Source organism: Nannobrachium achirus (assembly GCF_963921795.1).
Source record: "Nannobrachium achirus genome assembly, chromosome: 9".
NCBI classification, from domain to species: Eukaryota; Metazoa; Chordata; class Actinopteri; order Myctophiformes; family Myctophidae; genus Nannobrachium; species Nannobrachium achirus.
The window spans coordinates 50,793,662-50,816,766 of record NC_137818.1 but is presented as its reverse complement, the minus strand read 5'-3'; the positions used below and the strand labels follow the sequence as shown (position 1 = coordinate 50,816,766).

At 40.3% G+C, this 23,105-nt stretch overlaps 2 protein-coding genes across 2 annotated transcripts; both read left to right on the top strand.

The window, feature by feature from the left end:
- Window positions 1–5,299: 5,299 nt before the first annotated feature.
- LOC308290950 (intelectin-like) lies at window positions 5,300–8,605 on the top strand (the record flags this gene model as incomplete). Its single annotated transcript, XM_080732865.1, has 4 exons — window positions 5,300–5,354; window positions 5,843–6,090; window positions 6,893–7,051; window positions 8,453–8,605. 4 exons carry the CDS (start codon window positions 5,300–5,302, stop codon window positions 8,603–8,605), a joined length of 615 nt encoding a protein of 204 aa, XP_080588991.1.
- A 6,346-nt stretch (window positions 8,606–14,951) lies between these two features.
- On the top strand, window positions 14,952–17,977 carry LOC308290949 (intelectin-like; the record flags this gene model as incomplete). Its single annotated transcript, XM_080732864.1, has 5 exons — window positions 14,952–15,006; window positions 15,418–15,665; window positions 16,221–16,353; window positions 17,577–17,680; window positions 17,825–17,977. 5 exons carry the CDS (start codon window positions 14,952–14,954, stop codon window positions 17,975–17,977), a joined length of 693 nt encoding a protein of 230 aa, XP_080588990.1.
- Between the last annotated feature and the right edge of the window lie 5,128 nt (window positions 17,978–23,105).

The window sequence follows — 23,105 nt, the reverse complement described above, 5'->3', positions numbered from 1 at the left end:
GGGCTAAAATTTACTGCTTTCTATTGTTTTAGCGATTTTAGTATTTTGATTTCAGTGGGTGGGGGCATGCGTACAAGTGGCTAAATATGTCTTTTTAGACACAATAAGCAGGCAATTTCTTTGTTACTATTTACACCAGCCCCTATAAGTCACATCTGCCCATGAAAGATTGCGGTGCATCTTGGGAATGGGCTTATTGTGTCTAAAAAGACATATTTAGCCACTTGCATGCATGCCCCCATGCAAATCAAAATCGTTAAAATCCCTAAAATAATAGAAAGAAGTAAATGAAAACTGTAACTCCCCCTAAACAGTATTTTTCCAGGTACAGGGAAGGACTACGCTCCGACTGATGATGGTCTCAGGAATCTTTATTTTCCATTGATCAAACACCGTGAAAAACTGAAAATACATACAAATAAACACATTTTAGCCACCATGAATTTACAGACAATGCAAACAATACAATGACCATTATAACAATAAAACATGTACAAACAAATGATAAACAATAAAAGCTGCAAACAAACAATAAAATGTGACATACCGTGTGCGCCTTCTGGACCCAAATATTTAGGAGAGTTAAATGTTCTTGCTTCTCTTATTCTATCATCTTATCTTGTAGAGACCCTTGTTGGCCTTTCTTAATTGTATTGAGACTCTTCTCATGCAGAGACAGAGCTCCTGTTCTATCAGCTGTCACCATGAGTGCACCTTACCAGGTGGACTATACACACTCCTAATTGAGTCACATGACCTCTAGGCCTACCTGTGCCATACAACACTATGAACCACCAGATGGCAATGAATTACACAATTTCACCCAAATAAACTCAAATGTCACAAAATCAAAATATATTCACCATTTACATTTAACCAGCTAAACCAACAATAAAATAAAATATTAACCTAGCCCCCCCATTGCTGGGACAGCTACAAAAACATTTTAACACTTATCTTTTCTTTTCTCTAATGACTATCTAAAATATGAACCCTTGTTGTAAAAAAAACAAAGTTGTCCTTTAAAGCAGATCTTTTCTTATATATTTTTCTTTTCCTGTATAGTGAAGTCAATGGAACAGTGAATATACAAGTTTATTTCGCGATGTTTCCGGCAGAGCAGACCTCTCATTCTGTGGACCAAACTCCTAGATAAAACAGAAATAAAAGGTACAGCATGACGTCACAGGTTCAACCCTATTCCTTGAGCTTTTGGGCCTGTGGGTCCATGACTACAAGGAACTTGTTTCTTACAGAAGATCACCCTGCTGGTTGGAAAAAAATACATTGAAGAATAACAAGAGCACTCTTTATCCCCACTTTGACTACGGAGTCCACGCATGGTACTGTGACGCCTCAAATTAGGCTGGTAAATGAAAACAAAGCCTATCCTTACCTCCCCTGACCTTTCTACTAAATAGCATTTATTTTGCAACTGTTTTCCTGAAGATATCTTCTGCATAGTTGCGACCGTAGGTCGCATTTACTACCAAAACCTCCACCGGCTGTCTGTGAGTGAGTGAGTGAGTCAGTGAGTCCGTCACACTTTTGCCCTGCTCATATCTCCACAACCGTTGCCCCCATCCATGCCAAATTTTGCACACACACTCCTTGACTGCCAAACTACAACCTCCAAGGACCCCCGGAGCCCCAGGGACCCCCAGGTCCCTGGGGGACCCCCAGATGTAAAAAATGACCAAATGTGCTCACACGTCACACGTCACACTTTTTCCCTGCTTATATCTCCGCACCCGTTGACCCGATCCATGCCAGATTTTACACACACACTCCTTGCCTGCCAAACTACAACCTCCAAGGACCCCCGGAGCCCCAGGGGGACCCCCAGATGTAAAAAATGACCAAATGTGCAAAAATGACCAAATGACCACCCCAACGGGGCTGCTCGCGGGGAATTCCCGGGGACCACCGACTCCTGGTGCTCCAGAACGGATGCAAAAGTGGTGGCGCCCCCAGTGGAGGACCCCCTGCCACTGCAGCGCACATAAAATGCCGTAACTCGGGCTAGGAGCGTCCGGGAGAGCCGGGGCCGGTACCTATTCGTCCGCCAAGGCAACGCGGAGACCCCACCCCTCATTTCTCACATGGCCCTATTCTAGCGCCACCTTCAGGCCGATTTTTAAAACACATTTTTGGACACTGCTCCTACAGTTTTTGCCCTAAAATCACGAATATCACTACACAGCATGTCTACACTCATGTCATCAACATGGATCAGGAAGATTTTGGAAAAACAAATTTTTGCCCTATTTGTGGAGATAAGCCACCTACGGTCGCTTATCTCCCGATTAGGGAGTCTTACTGGTATTAGTTCTGTCATTCAATGTTAAAAGTAAAAAAAAAAGTAAAAAAGGATCTCAATTGAAACAAGCCATAGGCTTTTTTGAGTGTAGCCTATCCTTTTAGTTGACCTTGCACCAGTGAACTGTACTATCATGAAACTGCTCCCTTTCCTATGAAAACCTCTAATAGTCTTCAATCAATGACACACACACGCACGCACGCGCGCACACACGCACGCACGCACGCACGCACGCACGCACGCACGCACGCACGCACGCACGCACGCACGCACGCACGCACACACACACACACACACACACACACACACACACACACACCCTTCTATAAGAACTGTGTCTGTGGTGCAGTACAGTCTATTGAAATGACAAAGAACAGCCATAAAGGAAACAATAAGGAAGCCATAAAGGTATCCTTTCGCCTTTGATACACACAAATGTTCTGTGTTGGAGTGACTTAATTTACAGCCATTTATTAAACAGTGTTGATATGATTTACCTAACAGCCAATAAAGCAGTAAATAGACGTTATTTCTCCTTTCTAGTTCACTGGTAAATTGTACATGAACATCCCTTCTGTTACTGTAGGGAAAATATAATAACGATAATGACGTACAGGCCTTAAAAACGGAACTCCGACACTACTTGGGGAAGTGTCCAAGGAAGGCTGTCATAGATACTAATTTCGGTCAGAATTGAAAAATACAATCCAAGGCCAGGTTTCCTTGTGCAGAAAAGATAGAAAGGTTTACTTTTCTCATAATGACATGACTGCATGAATGTTCAAACAAGTTTTAATTTATTTGTGATGCTATATGTAATTCTCCAACAGCATCAGTTTACAACTTTGAGGACCACAGAGGACTGTGTCATCCATTCAACTGGTTTCAGAGATTGCTTTGTCAGAGGGTATCCACTTCACTTATAAGATTGAAAGCATTGCATGCTGCAGTCCTACCAATTGAATAAGATACGTTCAAGATTGACCCGCTGTCTGTTTCATTTGAATCGTGTTACGGCCCCAGCCTAGAGTAACTGAGGTGCAACATGAAGATGTGTGACCCCCTCTCTTAGAACCTCCCAGTGAACCACCAGCAAGCAGGACTTAGGTCATATAATGGGTTTATTATTGTTTTCTCTTCAGGGTGGGTGAAATTACAAAGAACAGCCATAAAGGAAACAACAAGGAAGCCATAAAGGTATCATTTAGCCTTTGATACACACAAATGTTGTGTGTAATGTTGGAGTGTCTTTATTTATAGCCATTTATTAAACAGTGTTGATATGATTTACTTAACAGCCAATAAAGCAGTCTTTATTTCTCCTTTACTGATAAATTGTACATGAACATCCCTTCTGTTACTGTAAGGGAAATATATTAACGATAATGACGTACGGTCATATAGATACTCAATTGTCAGAATCGATTAAATAAATGTATGCCGTGATCCAAGGCCAGGTTTCCTTGTGCAGAAAAGATAGCCTGTTTACTTTTCTGATAATTACATGACTGCATAAATGTTCAAACAAGTTTTACATTATTTGTGATTCTGTGTAGGCCTATATGCAATTCTGCAACCACAGGAAAATCACACCATGTAAGATCAATTTAGCACTTTGAGGAAAAACGGCAGGTGCTCAAGCACCAAAAGCCCCCCTCACTACACATGCCTGGTTTTGTGGTTAGGGTCAGTACAGCTACCATAACAGGAAATGGTGTGTCAGGATGCTCTTGGTGGTGCCTCTGTAGATGGCCTGTGGGACCTTGGGCCCGGGCCATACAAAACTTCTTCAGTCGCCTCACTCGCCTGAGATAATATAGGCGTAGCTCTAGCTGTGGGGTCCCGGCCGGTGTGTACTGTATGTCCCAGGTGAATTACTCCTTGATATCATGATCATGTCACTTGTCACCTAAATGCATGTGCAAAACCACAATATATTTTTAGAAGCATGGGGGCCTGTCTCCTGCACTTCCCCTACAATAAAGTATTCTATTTTATCGTCTTCCTCATTCTTTAACAAAATTAAGAGATAAGAGATTGCCAGGGAAAAATAGCCAGGGAAGTATGGTTCACATTAATGTTTTTCCCAAAGTTCTGGCCTAATCTCACCTTGGATTGAGCAAGAAGGGCGGAGAAGTGCAGTAGTGCATAATGGGAGTATATAATTGGCTGACGAGAGGGAAGAGAAGGCTTCGACAGAGATGATCTTGTGAACATTGCCTGCTTAATATGCTATACGCTATTTGTAACGGCACCTAAATAAGCCTGAGCTTGATGAACCACAGAGGACTGTGTCATACATTCAGATATTGTTTTGTCAGAGGCTATCCACTTCACTTATAAGAAGATCAGCAAGCACTGCATGCTGCAGTCCTACCTGTCTAATTGAATAAGGTAAGTTCATGATTTACCTGCAGTAGGCTATGTTTTATTTGAATAACTTAAATGATTGCTGATTATCCTCCCTAACAGCTTGTTTGTTGAGAAAAGTGATTTAAGGCTACATGTTGCGTCCCGTTTTTATTTAATAACATACAATAATATAATATTTACAGGATTTTTCTTTTCTTTTTTTTTCTTTTTATCATATGACACGTAATGTTAGTGGTTTAATGAGTTTAACCCACTAACCTGACAAACACAATAATTTAAAGTTACAACAAAACCTAATATTTTCCACTCTAATCCAATCTAACAAAAGTTAGATTACACAAGAATGTAGGCCTATACAAAAATCTGGCTTCCGTGGCCCACATTACAAGATGATAACGTAGACTCAAAACATAACTAATCCAGAGAACCAAACAAAGTGCATGTTGGATGACAGCATTACTCACACTACACTCTGCTCAACTGCATACTCTCGTAACACTACATTAGATGTATTAATATGTTCAAGTAGAATGAATCCAACTTTTATTGACAGAACGTTTCTATTTAGTGGTAATTGTTGTCATTCTTCCCTCCTCCTTAGTCACCATGATTTTATGGAGTTTCCTGTTCATCGCCTGCATGGCCATGCACCATGTGTCAGGTACTGTCAGCAACTCCTGTAACACAAAGCCAGGCAAGTTTATTTAGCACAGTTCAACAACAAGGCAATTCAAACTGCATTACGAAAAACATTAAGCATTGAGACAAGAGGTTTTAAGACAATATTAATTTTGCTCATTAAAAGCAGGACCTTTGAGTACAATGTGAGAGAGACTGAGAGAGAGAGAGAGAGAGAGAGAGAGAGAGAGACTAAGACAGAGAGACTGTCTGTCTGTCTGTCTGTCTGTCTGTCTGTCTGTCTGTCTGTCTGTCTGTCTGTCTCAATAGTAACAATTAGATTTTCCCTGTGCAGGAGTGATCCCTGGGGCCCGAAGCTGTAAACAACTGAAAGAGGGACTGAATGTGAATGAAGGTGAAGAGATTCATTCAGGACACAGCAGCTTCACTGCTGCCTTTCTATTTGGTGTTTGTTTCCTACTTTGTGTTGACTTTTATTTGCCTCATGTTTGTTCCTTTTCTACCCTTCAGATGGCATTTACAGCCTCAGGACTGCTGATGGTGAGGAATACCAGACTTTCTGTGACATGACAACTGCAGGTGGAGGCTGGACGTTGGTAGCGAGTGTCCATGAGAACAACATGAATGGTAAATGTACAGTGGGTGACCGCTGGACCTCACAGCAAGGCAACGATGCCAACCTACCAGGCGGTGATGGCAACTGGGCCAACAGAAACACTTTCGGAACAGCAGCGGGAGCTACCTCTGATGATTTCAAGGTACAGTATAGGTCGCTTTTGGAGTTGGACTGATCCGCAATTATCTCAGTATTAATGTCTGATGTGCAGTTGAAAGAAGAGAATGGGAGCATTGCTTTTATTACTTGCGCCTAGCAAGTACTGAGTTTGGCTGCGTATGTAGGTAGGTATGTACATGTAGGTATGTATGTACTATGTAGGTAGCTGTGTGTGTGTGTGTGTGTGTGTGTGTTTGAGCCTGGCTGTTAATGATGGCAACATCATCATTAACAGCCAGTGAGGGACCAGCATTTCTGGTGATGCCAGTGGTGATGTCAGCGGAGTTTGGTATATAGTAAGAGGACTACGAGCATTCCTGGTAATGTCATCATTAACAGCCAATGAGACCAGTAGAGCGCACCATGAGGTGACGCACAAGTAGGCCATATACGGTATGGCCTACTTGTGCACAAGACGCAAGTTGGCACCTCAACAGAGTGCAGTTCTAGTTTGACTTCTATGTCTAGTGTAACTCCCATGGTCCCTTACTCATGAAGACACACACAAGCGAGTCTCTAAATGTTTCACTCAACTAGAGACTGGTGGCATTCAAACAGCTTTCTTTGCTAAAACTGGGTGAATGAAAAAACTAATATTTTTTAGATTTGTTTCCAAAGCAGTGGGCGTAGGTTTGTTAGCCGCCATTCTCACCGCTGTAGCAACTACATTGAATTTATATGTTATACAGTATAACTTGTTACATGTGTATTCTACACAATAGGCTACATAGTATAATATTTCATTCATTTCATGTATTTGTTCAACCAATATATTTCTTTTACAGAATCCTGGCTACTATGATATCGATGCAGGGGATGTAGCAGTGTGGCACGTTCCCAACATCACTCCAGTGAGCAACTGGAAGACCACCGCTATCCTACGACACCACACCACCAATCAGTTCTTGAAAGGGTATGGTGGGAACCTCTTCAACCTTTTCCACGTAAGATCAACTGAATGTCACAATGTAATTTAGTATGTACTGTAGCTGAATCACAATGACATCTTACTGCTTCAAAACCTTGTTTTATAACTATTGATTGTAATATTAAGATAAGACATTTTATCCTTTCTTGGCAGTCAGTATTTATGTTTTACATCCACATTTTGCTTAAACAGTGTATGACTGTCAGATTTTTATCCTATGGCCATTTCTTCCCATTCTTTAGCGGTACCCAGTAAAGTATGCTGTAGGGAATTGCAGAGACAATGGACCATCCATCCCTATTACATACGACTATGGGAATGATGACACCGTAAGAAACTTTTATGGGCCCAATGCAAGAGGTACGTTTTGTCGTATGTACAGTAGTACCGTACTTAGTATTGTGTGCGACTGCGAATCACTGATGATACAAATGATGAAAAGGGGTCTTGTTCACGAATGAGAGAAAGGGAAAGACGGAGAAAGAGATCAGCCGGAGGATCAGAGCAGCAGGAGCGGTTTTGCAGTCGCTAAATCAGACTGTGGTGAAGAAAAAATCGTTGAGCCGGAAGGCAAAGCTCTCTGTCTACCGATCAATCTTCGTTCCTACTCTCACCTATGGTCATGAAGTGTGGGTCATGACCGAAAGTATAAGGTTGCGGGTGCAATCGGCCAAAATGGGTTTCCTCAGACGGGTGGCTGGTATCTCCCTTAGAGATAGGGTGAGAAGTCAGCTTAGGTGGTTCGGGCATCTAGTACGGATGCCCCCTGAACGCCTTCCTAGGACGGTCCTCGATGCACGTCCCACCGGGAGGAGACCCCGTGGCAGACCAAAGACCAGATGGAAGGATTATATCTCCAAACTGGCTTGGGAACGCCTCGGTATACTCCCTGAGGGAGTATGCTCGGGATAAGGAAATCTGGAAATCTCAGTTGGAACTGTTACCCCTGCGACCCGATTCCGGAAAAGCGGTTGAAGATGGATGGTTGAATGGAATACTATTACTGTAGCCTTGGCCGGGAGGCGAACCCGGGACCTATAGCCTACACTACTACTAATACAAACACATCATGTGTGTAATATGTTATTCCATGCAAAATATGTATAAAACTGTATAATAGTAACCGATAATATTAACACTACATTTTATGTATTTATTGTGTTCTCCTTCAGCTGAGTTAGAACCAGGCTACATCTCCTTCAGAGCAATCAATAATGAACGTGCTGCCTTGGCCTTGTGCTCTGGATCCAAGCCTCTTGGCTGCAATGTTGAAACTGTGAGTATTAAAGGAGGGAGGAGGTACAGGAGGTGCTCAGGCACCCTCTTGTTTTTGTAACATTTATTCCCCTTCTTTTACTGTCACATATAACTCAGTGGTGTATGTGTGTGTGTTGCATATATTTCTACATGTTGATAGTTTTGCATTGGTGGTGGAGGATACTTCCCAGAGGGAGCTCCTAGACAGTGCGGTGACTTCAGTACCTTTGATTGGAATGGCTATGGGACCGGCAGTGGTTGGAGTGCAACCAAGGAAATTACCGAGGCCGCCGTGCTGATCTTCTATCGCTGAGGTTCCTTCATGTTCTTCCAACCACAACCTATGTTCCCCAGGTTCTATGTTCCCCAGGTTCTATGTTCCCCATTTTCCCCCATACAAAAGGCTCTGTGTTCCCCTCTTACCCAAAAAAGGTTCTATGTTCCCCAGGTTCTATGTTCCCCACCTGCTTTCACAAAGAAAAGGTTCTATGTTCCCCGTTTACCTAAAAAAGGTTCTATGTTCCCTGCTCATACAAAAATAAAAGAAACAATTACAAATACTATATAATGGGACAGGGGGGCACTAGGGAAATCTGGGCACCATATTTTTGGGATGACTAGGCATTTGGACAAGTGGGCACCTAGTCGAGTGGGCACTTAGGGGTGGAGACATCTGTTTTTTGACAGCTGAAATCAACAATATCAGAATTCTGATGTTGACCTGTGGGCCACATTAGGCCTAAGTGAAGATGGGGGCCACCAGTTGTTATGTCACTGGTAGTGTCCACAGACCTCCTCTGACACACAGAGTAAAAGTTATACCATATAATAATAAGCATTCTATTGAAAAGGATATACCTAAGGGTAATTGCCCAGGGCCCACCATTACCAGGGCCCACCATTACCTGCATTTTTGGTTTGCGCCCACCATTTCCTGCATTCTTTGTGAGCGGGGAACATAGAACCTTTATTTGGTTTAGTGGCGAACATAGAACCTTTTTTTAAGGAGCAGGGTGGGGAACATAGAACATGGGGAACATAGAACCTTTTTGGGGGGGAAGTGGGGAACATAGAACCTGGGGAACATAGAACCTGGGGAACATAGGTACGGTCCCCTGTAAACTATTCACAATTATGTTACTCGTAGGTTACTGGTCTGTCTACTTTTTGCTCATGTTTTTGCTCACAAAAACAAAAATGGAAAGATTTTATAAATTATGATATTGATTTTTCAAATGATTTTGATTTCATTTGATTCTTATTTACAATATTTTATCTCATTAATTACTAAATGCTGTATCACAAATTAACTTTAATAAATTCTATTCCTGCATTTGAAGTAAAAGTCTATTTGTATTTAATCCCAGAATGGAACATCTCTGTTATTTCTCTCCTGGAATAATAAAAGGTTGTGTTGTGCATATTTGAATGGTTAATAACATTAGACAACCTTTATATCTAACCACATGAAACATAGTGTCCCTATTCTACAATGGAGGCTGCGTGTAGATCAGCTTCAGGTGAAGAGATTTGTGTGCCCACTGCGTGGGTTTGTAATGATGATCCTTGTGACAAGTTCCTATTCAATTTAATAGGAACACACACACACACACACACACACACACACACACACACACACACACACACACACACACACACACACACACACACACACACACATACAGTATATATATATATATATATATATATATATATATATATATATATATATATATATATATATATATATGTATAATATATATATATTTAATAGGATATATATATATATATATATATATATATATATATATATATGTATTTTATTTTTATTTTTTTTTGGCAGGCGGAAGGCAGGGAGATAATGTTTTTGCCTTGTTTGTTGGTTTCTATCTTCAGGGCTAATAAACCACTGGACTAATCCAATCTTCTCATTTACCCATGAAACCCCAGCATCCATATTGTGGAGAAAGCTTTCACAGGACATAGCAGATTGACAAGCTCACAACATTGTGAGCTTGTCGATCCGCAATTTCCAGCGAAACTTTCAAACGATAACAGAAAAGACCCTATAGTATAAAGCCCTGAGTGACTCTGGTCAACCAAATGGGGTTTAAGGGGCTAAAGGTTGGCTGAGAAGAAAAAAAGCCTTTGACAATGAATACTAAGTACTTAATGTTGTCTTTAGTCTTTGGCATCAACTCACACCCTAATTAATTACTTATAATTATTCAATGAGATGTATTTGATTTTCTATTTCACATCGCTTTCGCACAAAGGAAATTAACATCTTATCCTTAAACTTAAACATTCATTTGTGTATGGAAAAGGGTACATGACTAAGATTCTAAAGCCTGACTGATACTTCATTGTATGAAAACAGCATATAATAGCTGATCTACAGTAGGCCTTTGTGGATAGATCATCTATTTTCAGGGTGTAACATCGTTGTACGATGGAGTATAAATTAAGCATAAGACGGAATCCACTTAGCTAAAGGTCTTCACACAACAGGGCATGACAAACAATGCGACAATCTGCGGGGCGAGCATGATTTCACATCAACTCTACAATTAACGCCTACAGATCAATGCCTTTTATTTGTGTTGAATATCTATCTTGTTCCGAAAAATGTTGTTGCCTCATCACTGTGTAATATTGAAGTTCTGTATGAATGCACTCATGACACAAGCAATTCGGAAAAAGATAAATATCGAGTGAATTAATCACCTTTAGTGAGTAAGAAACTTATACTAACCACTTTAATCCCAATTTTGGGCATGCCATTCTAAATAAAAATAAATACATTTTGTAAATGATTGGAACATAAGACCTACAATACATGTTTGTGAGCATGTAGCCATTTTCTAAAGATTGAAACGTTTCTTTTTATGGTGGTCAAGTGGTTGAATAGCAAACACCACATGGAAACATATTATACACATTGAACAATTATTTTTTAATTATTTTTGTGTGTGCACTTCATAGGCATATTAGATAAAGGTCCTTAGATTGTGTGTAGAATGTTTCATGCAAATTGCAAAAAAAATCCTAACAGGTTTAAGCGTTTCACAAACTGCTCAAAATGATATAGCGCCCCCCTTTGGCCAATTGGAGTAAGATTGGTTTTAGTGATATTTGGACTAACACTCTACATCTTTGCCAAATGCCATGAACATGTTACTTTGCATGTATGATTTAGAGGCAGAAGAATAATTTGCATAAAACTGCAATATTCATTGAATTATTAAAAAAGCATGTTTCAATTTAAAAAAGAAATCTGACCTGACAGTTTGACCATATTGGTCCAAAGTTCATGTGAAAAAAGTTTTGTGCGCGTAACGCAAAAATCCCAGGAGGAGTTAGATTTTACTGTTTTTCATATAATTCAAAATTCTGGGGGATCTAATGGTCAGAGGTTAAAAGTCAGAGCATAAAAGTTGTTCGGCATGAGGAGACGCATACGTGTATACAGGTTTCATTACTGTACCTCAAACAGAGCATGAGCTCTATCTGTTCAAAGTTCGCACTTTCGAAGGCTTCCTACAGCGCCACCATTTGGCCGATTGCTGTAAAAAATAATAGCACACTTCGCTACTGTAAGCTGAACACATTGATGTTTTTATTTTCATTTTCTCACTAAGTATGTAGGAGTAGAAAGGTGCCAAAATATTGAGGAGAACTTACTGATAAATAAATAACTAGAAAATTTGCAATTTGTGAAATTGCGAGTGTGGTTGCCCGCCCTGCCCCGGCGCGAGCAGCGGGGATGCGCCTCCGGGACCCTGAGGAAAACGCCGTGGCCCGAGGGAGAGGACGTCGGGACGGATACCGTCGGGGCCGTGCGACGCGCGATTCGAAAAGGTTCCGTTGGGATCCTGCGTTCTTGATGTAAGGATACGGTTAGGCTCCTCCCACAAATTTCACAAGGCGATTAAGTTGTCAAGTCTCTCCCAAGATAGTTTTTGTTTCGTTTTGAGAGGGTCGTTCCCCCTGAAAAACGCGTTTTGGCACAAAATGGTTACGTTTTGCGCGGTTGTGGCGCCCCCTATGGGTCGAGGTGGAAATGCTTTTGTGGATTTGTTGAGTATCCCACCCGCGACTTGTGGTTAAAATTTGATGTTGATTGGACATTTCGTTCGTGATTTATGGCTATTTATTGTGAAACGGGCCCCTTCCGCTAACTTTGGAAGCCTGTTACGGACGAACGGTATGGACTATCAAAATATCGCTTGAGTATGTTTATCGCATGGGTCCATAGATTATGTGTACCGATTTTTGTGACATTTGGAGAAAATATGTAGGAAAAGGAGCAAAAAGTGTGTTTTGAAGAAAATTCAAAATGGCGGAAAATCTATCCTGACGCCAAATGGGCGGGGCCTATATGGGGAGATGCGTCATGACCGAAGGAATCCAGGGAAAAAATAATTTTAATTTTCCGACCTACGGTTCAAGAGTTAGAGGCCGAAAGGTAAAGTGGGCTGTTATAGCGCCACCATGAGGCCGACTGACGACATAATTTTTTATTTAATCCTTGAAATCATTATGAATCTCCTCTCCAAGTTTTGAAACTGTAGCCCCTATGGTTTGCGAGAGAAAAATAATTGAATGTGAGTTTTTGCGATTCCCATTATAAGTCAAGGGGGAAATTTAATTCACTAATAAATTAATATCAATTAAGCGATACAGCTTTTCTCTTAGCGAAATAATAGCACACGATTCCCGATGAAACCGGTCGATTTGACATATGGCGCGAGTGTGTGGCGCAAAAACTGTGGGCGGTGAAACGCGCCGAAAAAAAGTTTATCGCCAAAGAAAGAAAGAAAGAAAGAAAGTTTCCCTAGAACTATAGTGTGTTGCCCTGTTAGGGCAACCACACTAATGACAATATCTAAAGTGTGCTCGCCTTACAGGCGAGCCCACAATGACAATATCTAGAGTATGCTCGCCTTTCAGGCGAGCCCACTAACAAGCCATAGGCTTTTTTGAGTGTAGCCTATGCTTTTAGTTGACCTTGGACCAGTGAACTGTCTGTACTATGATGAAACCGCACCCTTTCCTATGAAAACCTCTAATAGTCTTCAATCAATGACGCATGCACGCACGCACACGCACACGCGCACGCGCACGCACACGCACACGCACACGCACACGCACACACACACACACACACACACACACACACACAGTCCCTTCTATAAGAACTGTGTCTGTGGTGCAGCACAGTCTATTGAAATGACAAAGAACAGCCATAAAGGAAACAATAAGGAAGCCATAAAGGTATCCTTTCGCCTTTGATACACACAAATGTTCTGTGTTGGAGTGACTTCATTTATAGCCATTTATTAAACAGTGTTGATATGATTTACCTAACAGCCAATAAAGCAGACAATAAACTTTATTTCTCCTTTCTAGTTCACTGGTAAATTGTACATGAACATCCCTTCTGTTACTGTAGGGGAAATATAATAACGATAATGACGTAAGGGCCTTAAAAACTGAACTCCGACACTACTTGGGGAAGGCTGTCATAGATACTAATTTCGGTCAGAATCGAAAAATACAATCCAAGGCCAGGTTTCCTTGTGCAGAAAAGATAGAAAGGTTTACTTTTCTCATGAATGTTCAAACAAAGTTTTAATTTATTTGTGATGCTATGTATATGTAATTCTCCAACAGCATGTTATTACATCAGTTTACAACTTTGAGGACCACAGAGGACTGTGTCATCCATTCAACTGGTTTCAGAGATTGCTTTGTCAGAGGGTATCCACATCACTTATAAGATTGAAAGCATTGCATGCTGCAGTCCTACCAATTGAATAAGATACGTTCAAGATTGACCCGCTGTCTGTTTTATTTGAATCGTGTTACGACCCGAGCCTAGAGTAACTGAGGTGCAACATGAAGATGTGTGACCCCCTCTAGAACCTTCCAATGAACCACCAGCAAGCAGGACTTAGGTCATATAATGGGTTTATTATTGTTTTCTCTTCAGGGTGGGTGAAATTACAAAGAACAGCCATAACAATAAGGAAGCCATAAAGGTATCTATAAGAAGATCAGCAAGCACTGCATGCTGCAGTCCTGCCTGTCTAATTGAATACGGTAAGTTCATGATTTATCTGCTGTCTGTCTTATTTGAATCACATATACATGGTTGTTGATTATCCTCTCTAACAGCGTGTTTGTTGATTTAAGGGTACATGTTGCGTCCCGTTTTTATTTAATAACGTAATATAATATAATATTTACAGGAATTGGAAAATGTTTAAAAAAGATCATATGACACATAATAATGTTAGTGGTTTAATGAGTTCAACCCACTAACCTGACACAAACAATCATTTAAAGTTACAACAAAACCTAATATCTTCTACTCTAGAATGTAGGCATATATACAAAGATCCGGCTTCCGTGGCCCACATTACAAGATGACTACATTGACTCAAAACATAACTAATACAGAGAACCAAACAAAGTGCATGTGTGGGTGGACAGCATTGCCTACACATACTGACACTCCACTCCGCTCAACTGCATACGCACACTCGTAACACTACATTAGATGTAATATGTTCAAATGAATCCAACTTTTATTGACAGAACGTTTCTATTTTGTGGTATGAGCTATTGTCATTCTTTCCTCCTCCTCAGTCACCATGATCTTTTGGAGTTTCCTGTTCATCGCCTGCATGGCCGTGCACCATGTGTCAGGTACTGTCAGCAGCTCCTGTAACACAGCAAAACAAGGCAAGTTTATTTAGCACAGTTCAACAAGAAAATTCAAACTGCTTTATGCAAAACATTAAGCATGGAGTATTAAGACTATATTCGTTTTGCTCATTAAAAGCAGGACCTTTGAGTACAATGTGAGAGAGACAGAGAGAGAGACAGAGAGAGAGACTGTCTGTCTCAATAGTAACAATTTGATTTTCCCTGTGCAGGAGTGATCCCTGGGGCCCGAAGCTGTAAACAACTGAAAGAGGGACTGAATGTGAATGAAGGTGAAGAGATTCATTCAGGACACAGCAGCTTCACTGCTGCCTTTCTTTCTATTTGGTGTGTTTTTTTTTCAACTTTGTGTGCTTTTATTTGCCTCATGTTTGTTCCTTTTCTACCCTTCAGATGGCATTTACAGCCTCAGGACTGCTGATGGTGAGGAATACCAGACTTTCTGTGACATGACAACTGCAGGTGGAGGCTGGACGTTGGTAGCGAGTGTCCATGAGAACAACATGAATGGTAAATGTACAGTGGGTGACCGCTGGACCTCACAGCAAGGCAGCAATGCCAACCTGCCAGGCGGTGATGGCAACTGGGCCAACAGAAACGCTTTCGGAACAGCAGCAGGAGCTACCTCTGATGATTTCAAGGTACAGCAGGTCACTTTTTGACTGATCCGCAGTGATCTCAATGTTAATGCCTGATGTGCAGTTAATGGGAGCATCGCTTTTATTGCTTGTGCCAGCAGAACGTGCAAGTACTGCATTTGGCTGCTACTGGCCTGCTGTGCACAAGCTGGAACCTCAACAGAATGCAGTTCTAGTTTGACTTCTATATAGTGTAACTCCCATGTTTCCACCTTACTCATGAAGACACACACAGACCTATGCAAGCCAGTTTCTAAATGGTTCACTCAACTAGAGACTGGTGGCATTCAAACAGCTTTCTTTGCTAAAACTGGGTGAATGTTATATATATATATATATATATAAACTAATAATAATAATAACATATCCAATCCATCCTTAGGGAGGTCCTTCACATAATGATTGTAATAATGATTTCTTTCCAAATTCTCACTGCTGTAGCCACTACATTGAATTTATGTTACGTAACTTGTTGTTACTATATAACTTTGTTACCTACATAGTATAATATTTCATTCATGTAGGCCTATTTGTTCACCCAATTATATTTCTTGACAGAATCCTGGCTACTATGATATCGAGGCAGGGGATGTAGCAGTGTGGCACGTTCCCAACATCACTCCAGTGAGCAACTGGACGACCGCTGCCATCCTACGACACCACACCACCAATCAGTTCTTGAAAGGGTATGGTGGGAACCTCTTCAACCTTTTCCAAGTAAGATCAAAGGAAAGTCAAATTGTAATTACCTGAATCAGAATGACATGTTGTTTCAAAACCTTGTTTTATAACTCTTGATTGTAATATTAAGATAAGACATTTTATCCTTTCTTGGCACAGTCAGTATTTATGTTTTACATCAAAACTCATTATGCTTAAACAGTGTATGACTATCAGATTTTTATCCTATGCCCATTTCTTCCAATTCTTAAGCGGTACCCAGTAAAGTATGCTGTAGGGAATTGCAAAAGAGACAATGGACCATCCATCCCTATTACATACGACTATGGGAATGATGACACCGTAAGAAACTTTTATGGGCCCAATGCAAGAGGTATGTTTTGTCGTATGTAGTCTAGTACTTAGTATTGTGTGCAAATCACTGTGGACAGAGAGGGAGATACAAATGATGAAAAGAGGTCTTGTTCACGAATGAGAGAAAGGGAAAGACGGAGAAAGAGATCAGCCGGAGAATCGGAGCGGTTTTGCAGTCGCTAAATCGGACTGTGGTGAAGAAAAAAAGAGTTGAGCCGGAAGGCAAAGCTCTCTGTCTACCGAGCAATCTTCGTTCCTACTCTCACCTATGGTCATGAAGTGTGGGTCATGACCAAAAGTATAAGGTCGCAGGTGCAAGCGGCCGAAATGGGTTTCCTCAGACGGGTGGCTGGTATCTCCCTTAGAGATAGGGTGAGAAGTTCAGTCTCCCGAGAGAGACTTCGAGTAGAACCACTGCTCTTACACTTGGAAACGAGTCAGCTTAGGTGGTATGCATGCCCCCCGAGTGCCTTCCTAGGAAGGCCCTCGATGCACGTCCCATGGGAGGAGACCCCGTGGCAGACCAAAGACCAGATGGAAGGATTATATCTCCAAACTGGCTTTGGAACGCCTCGGTCTACTCCCTGAGGGAGTGGAGGAAGTTGCTTGGGATAAGGACATATGGAAATCTCAGTTGTAACTGTTACCCCCGCGACCCGATTCCGGATAATCGGTTGAAGATGGATGGTTGAATGGAATACTATTACTGTAGCCTTGGCCGGGAGGCGAATCCGGGACCTATAATTCCATATAGCCTACACCACTACTAATACAAACACATCATGTGTGTAATATATTATTCTATGCGAAATATGTATAAAACTGTACGATAATATTAACACTACATACATTTTATGTATTTATTGTGCTCTCCTTCAGCTGATTTAGAACCAGGCTACATCTCCTTCAGGGCAATCAATAATGAACGTGCTGCCTTGGCCTTGTGCTCTGGATCCAAGCCTCTTGGCTGCAATGTTGAACATGTGAGTAGTACTAAGGGAGGGAGGAGGTACAGGAGGTGCTCAGGAACCCTCTTGTTTTTGTAACATTTATTGACCTTCTTTTACTGTCACATATAACTCAGTGGTGTGTGTGTGTGTGTTGCACATATTTCCACATATTGATAGTTTTGCATTGGTGGAGGAGGATACTTCCCAGAGGCAGCTCCTAAACAGTGCGGTGACTTCAGTTCCTTCGACTGGAGTGGCTACGGGACCGGCAGAGGTTTTAGTGCAACCAAGCAAATTACTGAGGCCGCCGTGCTGATCTTCTATCGCTGAGGTTCCTTCATGTTCTTCCAACCACTGACCTGTGGCTGTAAACTACTCATAATTATGTTACTCGCAGGTTACTGGTCTGTCAACGTTTTGCTCATGTTTTTGCTCACAAAAACAAAAATGGAAAGATTTTATGAATTATGATATTGATTTTTCAAATGATTTTGATTTCATTTGATTCTTATTTACAATATTTTATCTCATTAATTACTAAATGCTGTATCACAAATTAACTTTAATAAATTCTATTCCTGCATTTGAAGTCTATTTGTATTTAATCCCAGAATGGAAAATCTCTGTTATTTCTCTCCTGGAATAATAAAAGGTTGTGTTGTGCATATTTGAATGGTTAATAACATTAGACAACCTTTATATTTAACCACTGGAAACCTAGTGTCCCTATTCTACAATGGAGGCCGCATGTAGATCGGCTTCAGGTGAAGAGATTTGTGTGCCCACTGCGTGGGTTTGTAATGATGATCCTTGTGACAAGTTCATATTCAATTGAATAGGATATAGTCTATTTATTTATTTTGGCAGGTGGAAGGCAGGGAGATAATGTTTTTGCCTTGTTTGTTGGTTTCTATCTTCAGGGCTAATAAACCACTGGACTAATCTAATCTTCTCATTTACCCATGAAACCCCAGCATCCATATTGTGGAGAAAGCTTTCACAGGACATAGCAGATTGACAAGCTCACAACATTGTGGGCTTGTCGATCCGCAATTTCCAGCGAAAGTTTCTAACGATAACAGAAAAGACCCTAGTATAAAGCCCTGAGTGACTCCGGTCAACCATATGGGGTTTAAGGGGTTAAAGGTTGGCTGAGAAGAAAAAAAGCCTTTGGCAATGAATATTAAGTACTTAATGTGTCTTTAGTCTTTGGCATCAACTCACACCCTAATTGAGATGTATTTGATTTTCTATTTCACATGGCTTTCGCACAAAGGAAATTAACATCTTATACTGTTTCTTAAACTTAAACATTCATCCGTGTATGGAAAAGGGCACATGACTAAGATTCTAAAGCCTGACTGATACTTCATTGTATGAAAACAGCAGATAATAGCTGATCTACAGTATACCATTGTGGATAGATCATCTATTTTCAGGGTGTAATATCGTTGTACGATGGAGTATAAATTAAGCATAAGACTGAATCCACTTAGCTAAAGGTCTTCACACAACAGGGCATGACAAACAATGCGACAATCTGCGGGGCGAGCATGATTTCACATCAACTCTACAATTGACGCCTACAAATCAATGCCTTTTATTTGTGTTGAAATTCTATCTTGTTCCGAAAAATGTTGTTGCCTCATCACTGTGTAATATTGAAGTTCTGTGTTAATGCACTCATGACACAAACAATTCGGAAAACGATAAATATCGAGTAAATTAATCACCTTTAGTGAGTAAGAAACTTATACTTAACCACTGTCATTCTGGTGTCCCAATTTTGGGCATGCCATTCTAAATAAAAATAAATACATTTTGTAAATGATTGGAACATATGAGCTACAATACACGTTTGTGAGCATGTAGATCAGCCATTTTCTAAAGAAATTGAAAAGTTTCTTTTTATGGTGGTCAAGTGGTCGAATAGCAAACACCACATGGAAACATATTATACACATTGAACAAACTCAAATTTTGCTTCAGGGTGGTCCCTGGAACTAAATATTTTGAGATGGGGGTCCGTGGCCAAATACATATCATTTTAGGGGTCCTTCACATGAAAAGGTTTGAGAACCACTGACATAGTAGTCTCTCAAGAACAGACTAACTGAGCTTCAGTTAAGTGAAAAGGACCTTTTCTTTGACGATGGCTGGCCAGATTGCTGACATACAGGTTTTTTTCAAAAAATCTTAGGATTCAAAAGACACTTATAGAATCGGGTCAAAATTCAAATTTTTCAAAAATAGCAGATCTACAAGCTCGCAGCGCAGCACTCGGTGCCGCGCTGTGAGCTTGTATATCTGCTATTTTTCAATAGTTAAAGCATACATTATGATACACAATAATGTGTACCCGTTCTAAATGGGTTTTAACAAACACAATGGAAACAACCCCACCAAGATCTAAAAGACCCCTTACCCCCACCTCGATAAGGCACTGCATTCGTCATGCATGGAGAAAAAAAGGAAATATCAAAATAAACATCTTGCATGAAGCGAAGCAAACAACATTGATTAGCTGAGCTGCCATTTGTAAAGTAAATTAAACCAGAGGTCAAAATAAACAAATATTACTCAACGGGTTACACACACATATATTTTGAAATAAACCTATGTGCCTATTAAAACCTCTCCAGAAAGCCACCATTTTAAGAAAGAAAAATGAAACCATTTTGGGACTGAATTTGAAGTGGGTGTTCTGAGAAAAGACTACCGGTATATACAAGCTTTCAGGTCAAAACAGACAGAGACTGCAATAGCCAGATGTACTCCAACGCATCATGATAATTTATACTTTGTTGCGTGCCAAAAATTGCAGATCAACAAGCTCACCGCTTAATCTATTTTATCACACAAAATATACATCTTCAGGGCTTCAGGGCTAATTTAGATTTTGGATGATCTTGTTGCTTAATAAAAATACTTGATTCTTAGAGTAAAATCTATTTTCGGTACATATAAAATAGGTACAAGGCAAGTTTAACAAATGGGATTATTTTGAGATTTTTCAATAACAAGTTCTCCAAGAAATACATAGACAAATAGTTTCATTTCAAAGACTGCACATACATGATAAGATACATTTTACACAAGTAAAACAAAATGAATACCTAAAGTAAATGCAGAACAAATCATGAAGAAAAAATAACTTTTACACCCTAAACCCTTCCATTACTTCTTTATTCCTCCCTAATCTGGTTGAATCTATACTGTACGAGGGTCCGTATTTATATTCCTTGGTGTGAAATTCCCAACACCCTATTAAATAAATATTAAGTTTAACAACACACAAAACATCTTCAACACACGCCACAAACCCTGGGAATAAAACAAAAAGCTTGAAAAGAATTACATCAACAATGAGAGAATTCAGACGCAGACGTTATCTTAAGTTGACATGATAGTAAACTGATGTATACATTAATACATGACACACAACTTCATGTTATTGCATAAGATGACGAACTAGAAGCGAGCATTGTTTTCCTAAGAGAAAACAACCACAAACAAGTTAATGTTCTAACATGGAACTTAATGAAATGAACATGAAATCTAATGTAAAAACATGATTTACTGTAACTGGCAGGTGGAATAATATTTTAGACACTTAAAACTCGTCATGATCATTGATTTAAGGTCATTTAAGGCATGAACATTAATTTCCCAATCAAGGGACATGGATCTGACCCATTACGAGATTCCCTGCTAAGCTTCATTTATACTTACTGTCGTATGAAAATATCCACTCTACAAGCTCACGTGTCACATCGAGACGCGTCGTGAGCTTGTTCAATTGATATCGTATTTGTTGTGCTAAATCAGAGTAAGACGTAGCATTTTCTGAAGTCATCTCTGCCCTGAATACAAGCAAGAAATACTGCTGTGCTTCTACTGTCCCAATACAGTCAAATACTAAGGTTAGCAATGACAGGGTTCCTCAGCCACATTCCTTAAAACTATGGATAGGAATAGACATACAAACTATGGCAGGGGTTTTAACCTGGGTCCACACATGTAAAATAGTAGTATTGTTTCTGGAGCCTGGCCCTCTCCATTACATTTGTTACAGTCTTCCCTGCCTGAAACCTTTAACCACACATAGGGCCGTCACAATTATTACATAATCGTCTAATCGTGATTATTTGACATTATCGCAATTATTTTGTCATAATCGTCATAATCGTGAATGTTGAAAAATGTCCGAAATAGTGGAAATAGCAGATCTACAAGCTCACAACGCGTCGCGATGCGACGCGTTGTGAGCTTGTAGATCGGCTATTTCCACTATCAAAGTTATTTTTTAAGTAGTAAGTTGTCAAATATGTCAGTAATTTCTTTGTATATTTAGGTTATGTGTCATATCTACCATGTACAACTTCAAAGCCTAAAAGCCAAAACAGAAATGTAAATATCAACGACAAAAACACAATTAAATCGTTAATCGCCAATTATTTGAGTGACAATTAATCGTCATGTAAAATGTCATATCGTGACAGCCCTAACCACACACTCTACATACTTTGTACGCCAAAATAGCCGATCTGCTATTTTTGCCGGATGTTCGCATATGAACATGCCCAGAATGTAGTAGAAACACAGTGTGGTTGTTTTCTGAGCTAGTACAATCATGTATCTACATACCTTCACCGTTGCACTTGTGAACGTTTGTTTGCATCAATATCAATGATTGAGGACTGTACTCCCACTCCCCTGAGACTATGGCTAAATGCCTAACTACGTTCTTCACCATTAGTTTCACATGCAGAAAAATCCCATCTGTCTTCAGTATTCCCTGCTTCACAACTAGACACGCTACAGGGAAACCCTTAACCCGGACACTTTGATTCGTCACAACATTAGTAAACATCAAATCTACTACTGTACGTCAATGCTTTCTTAGTTTTGTCAACGTTATTGGGTGTCTGGTGAAAAAGCAAACGTCTTGACCTTGAGCTTAACCTGGAGGTTATTTGAAGAGACCTCAAAGAAGACAGGGTTCTCTTTCCCAAATGCATCTTAGGCCCAACTTTGTGTTCATTAACGAAGTTGTCAAATCACATGCCATGTGAGGTGATACTGTAGCTCAAAACTACCCCTGCTTGCTAGTCCAGTTGGGACAAGGCTTATTTTTTAGGCATCTTATAGGTTTGACTTTAGAGGATTCCAAACGTTTCCATGTCAAAGACCCTCATGAACATCTGGCTACGGCCCTCTTATTGTGAAATGGCTTTAAAGAAGAAAGAAATTGGTGATCTACAAGCTGACAATGCGATGTCAGCCACAGTGCAAATAAAGTTAGTGGAAAAGTCAATGTTCTTTCTCTGTTGTGAGTTCCATGTGAATAGATCATAGACTGCTACTGGTTCATACACCAGCACTGGGACCTTTAAGATTTCACTTTGTTTAAACATTGCATTTTTACGTTGTGTCTCTGTAGGCGGGATCTAGAAGA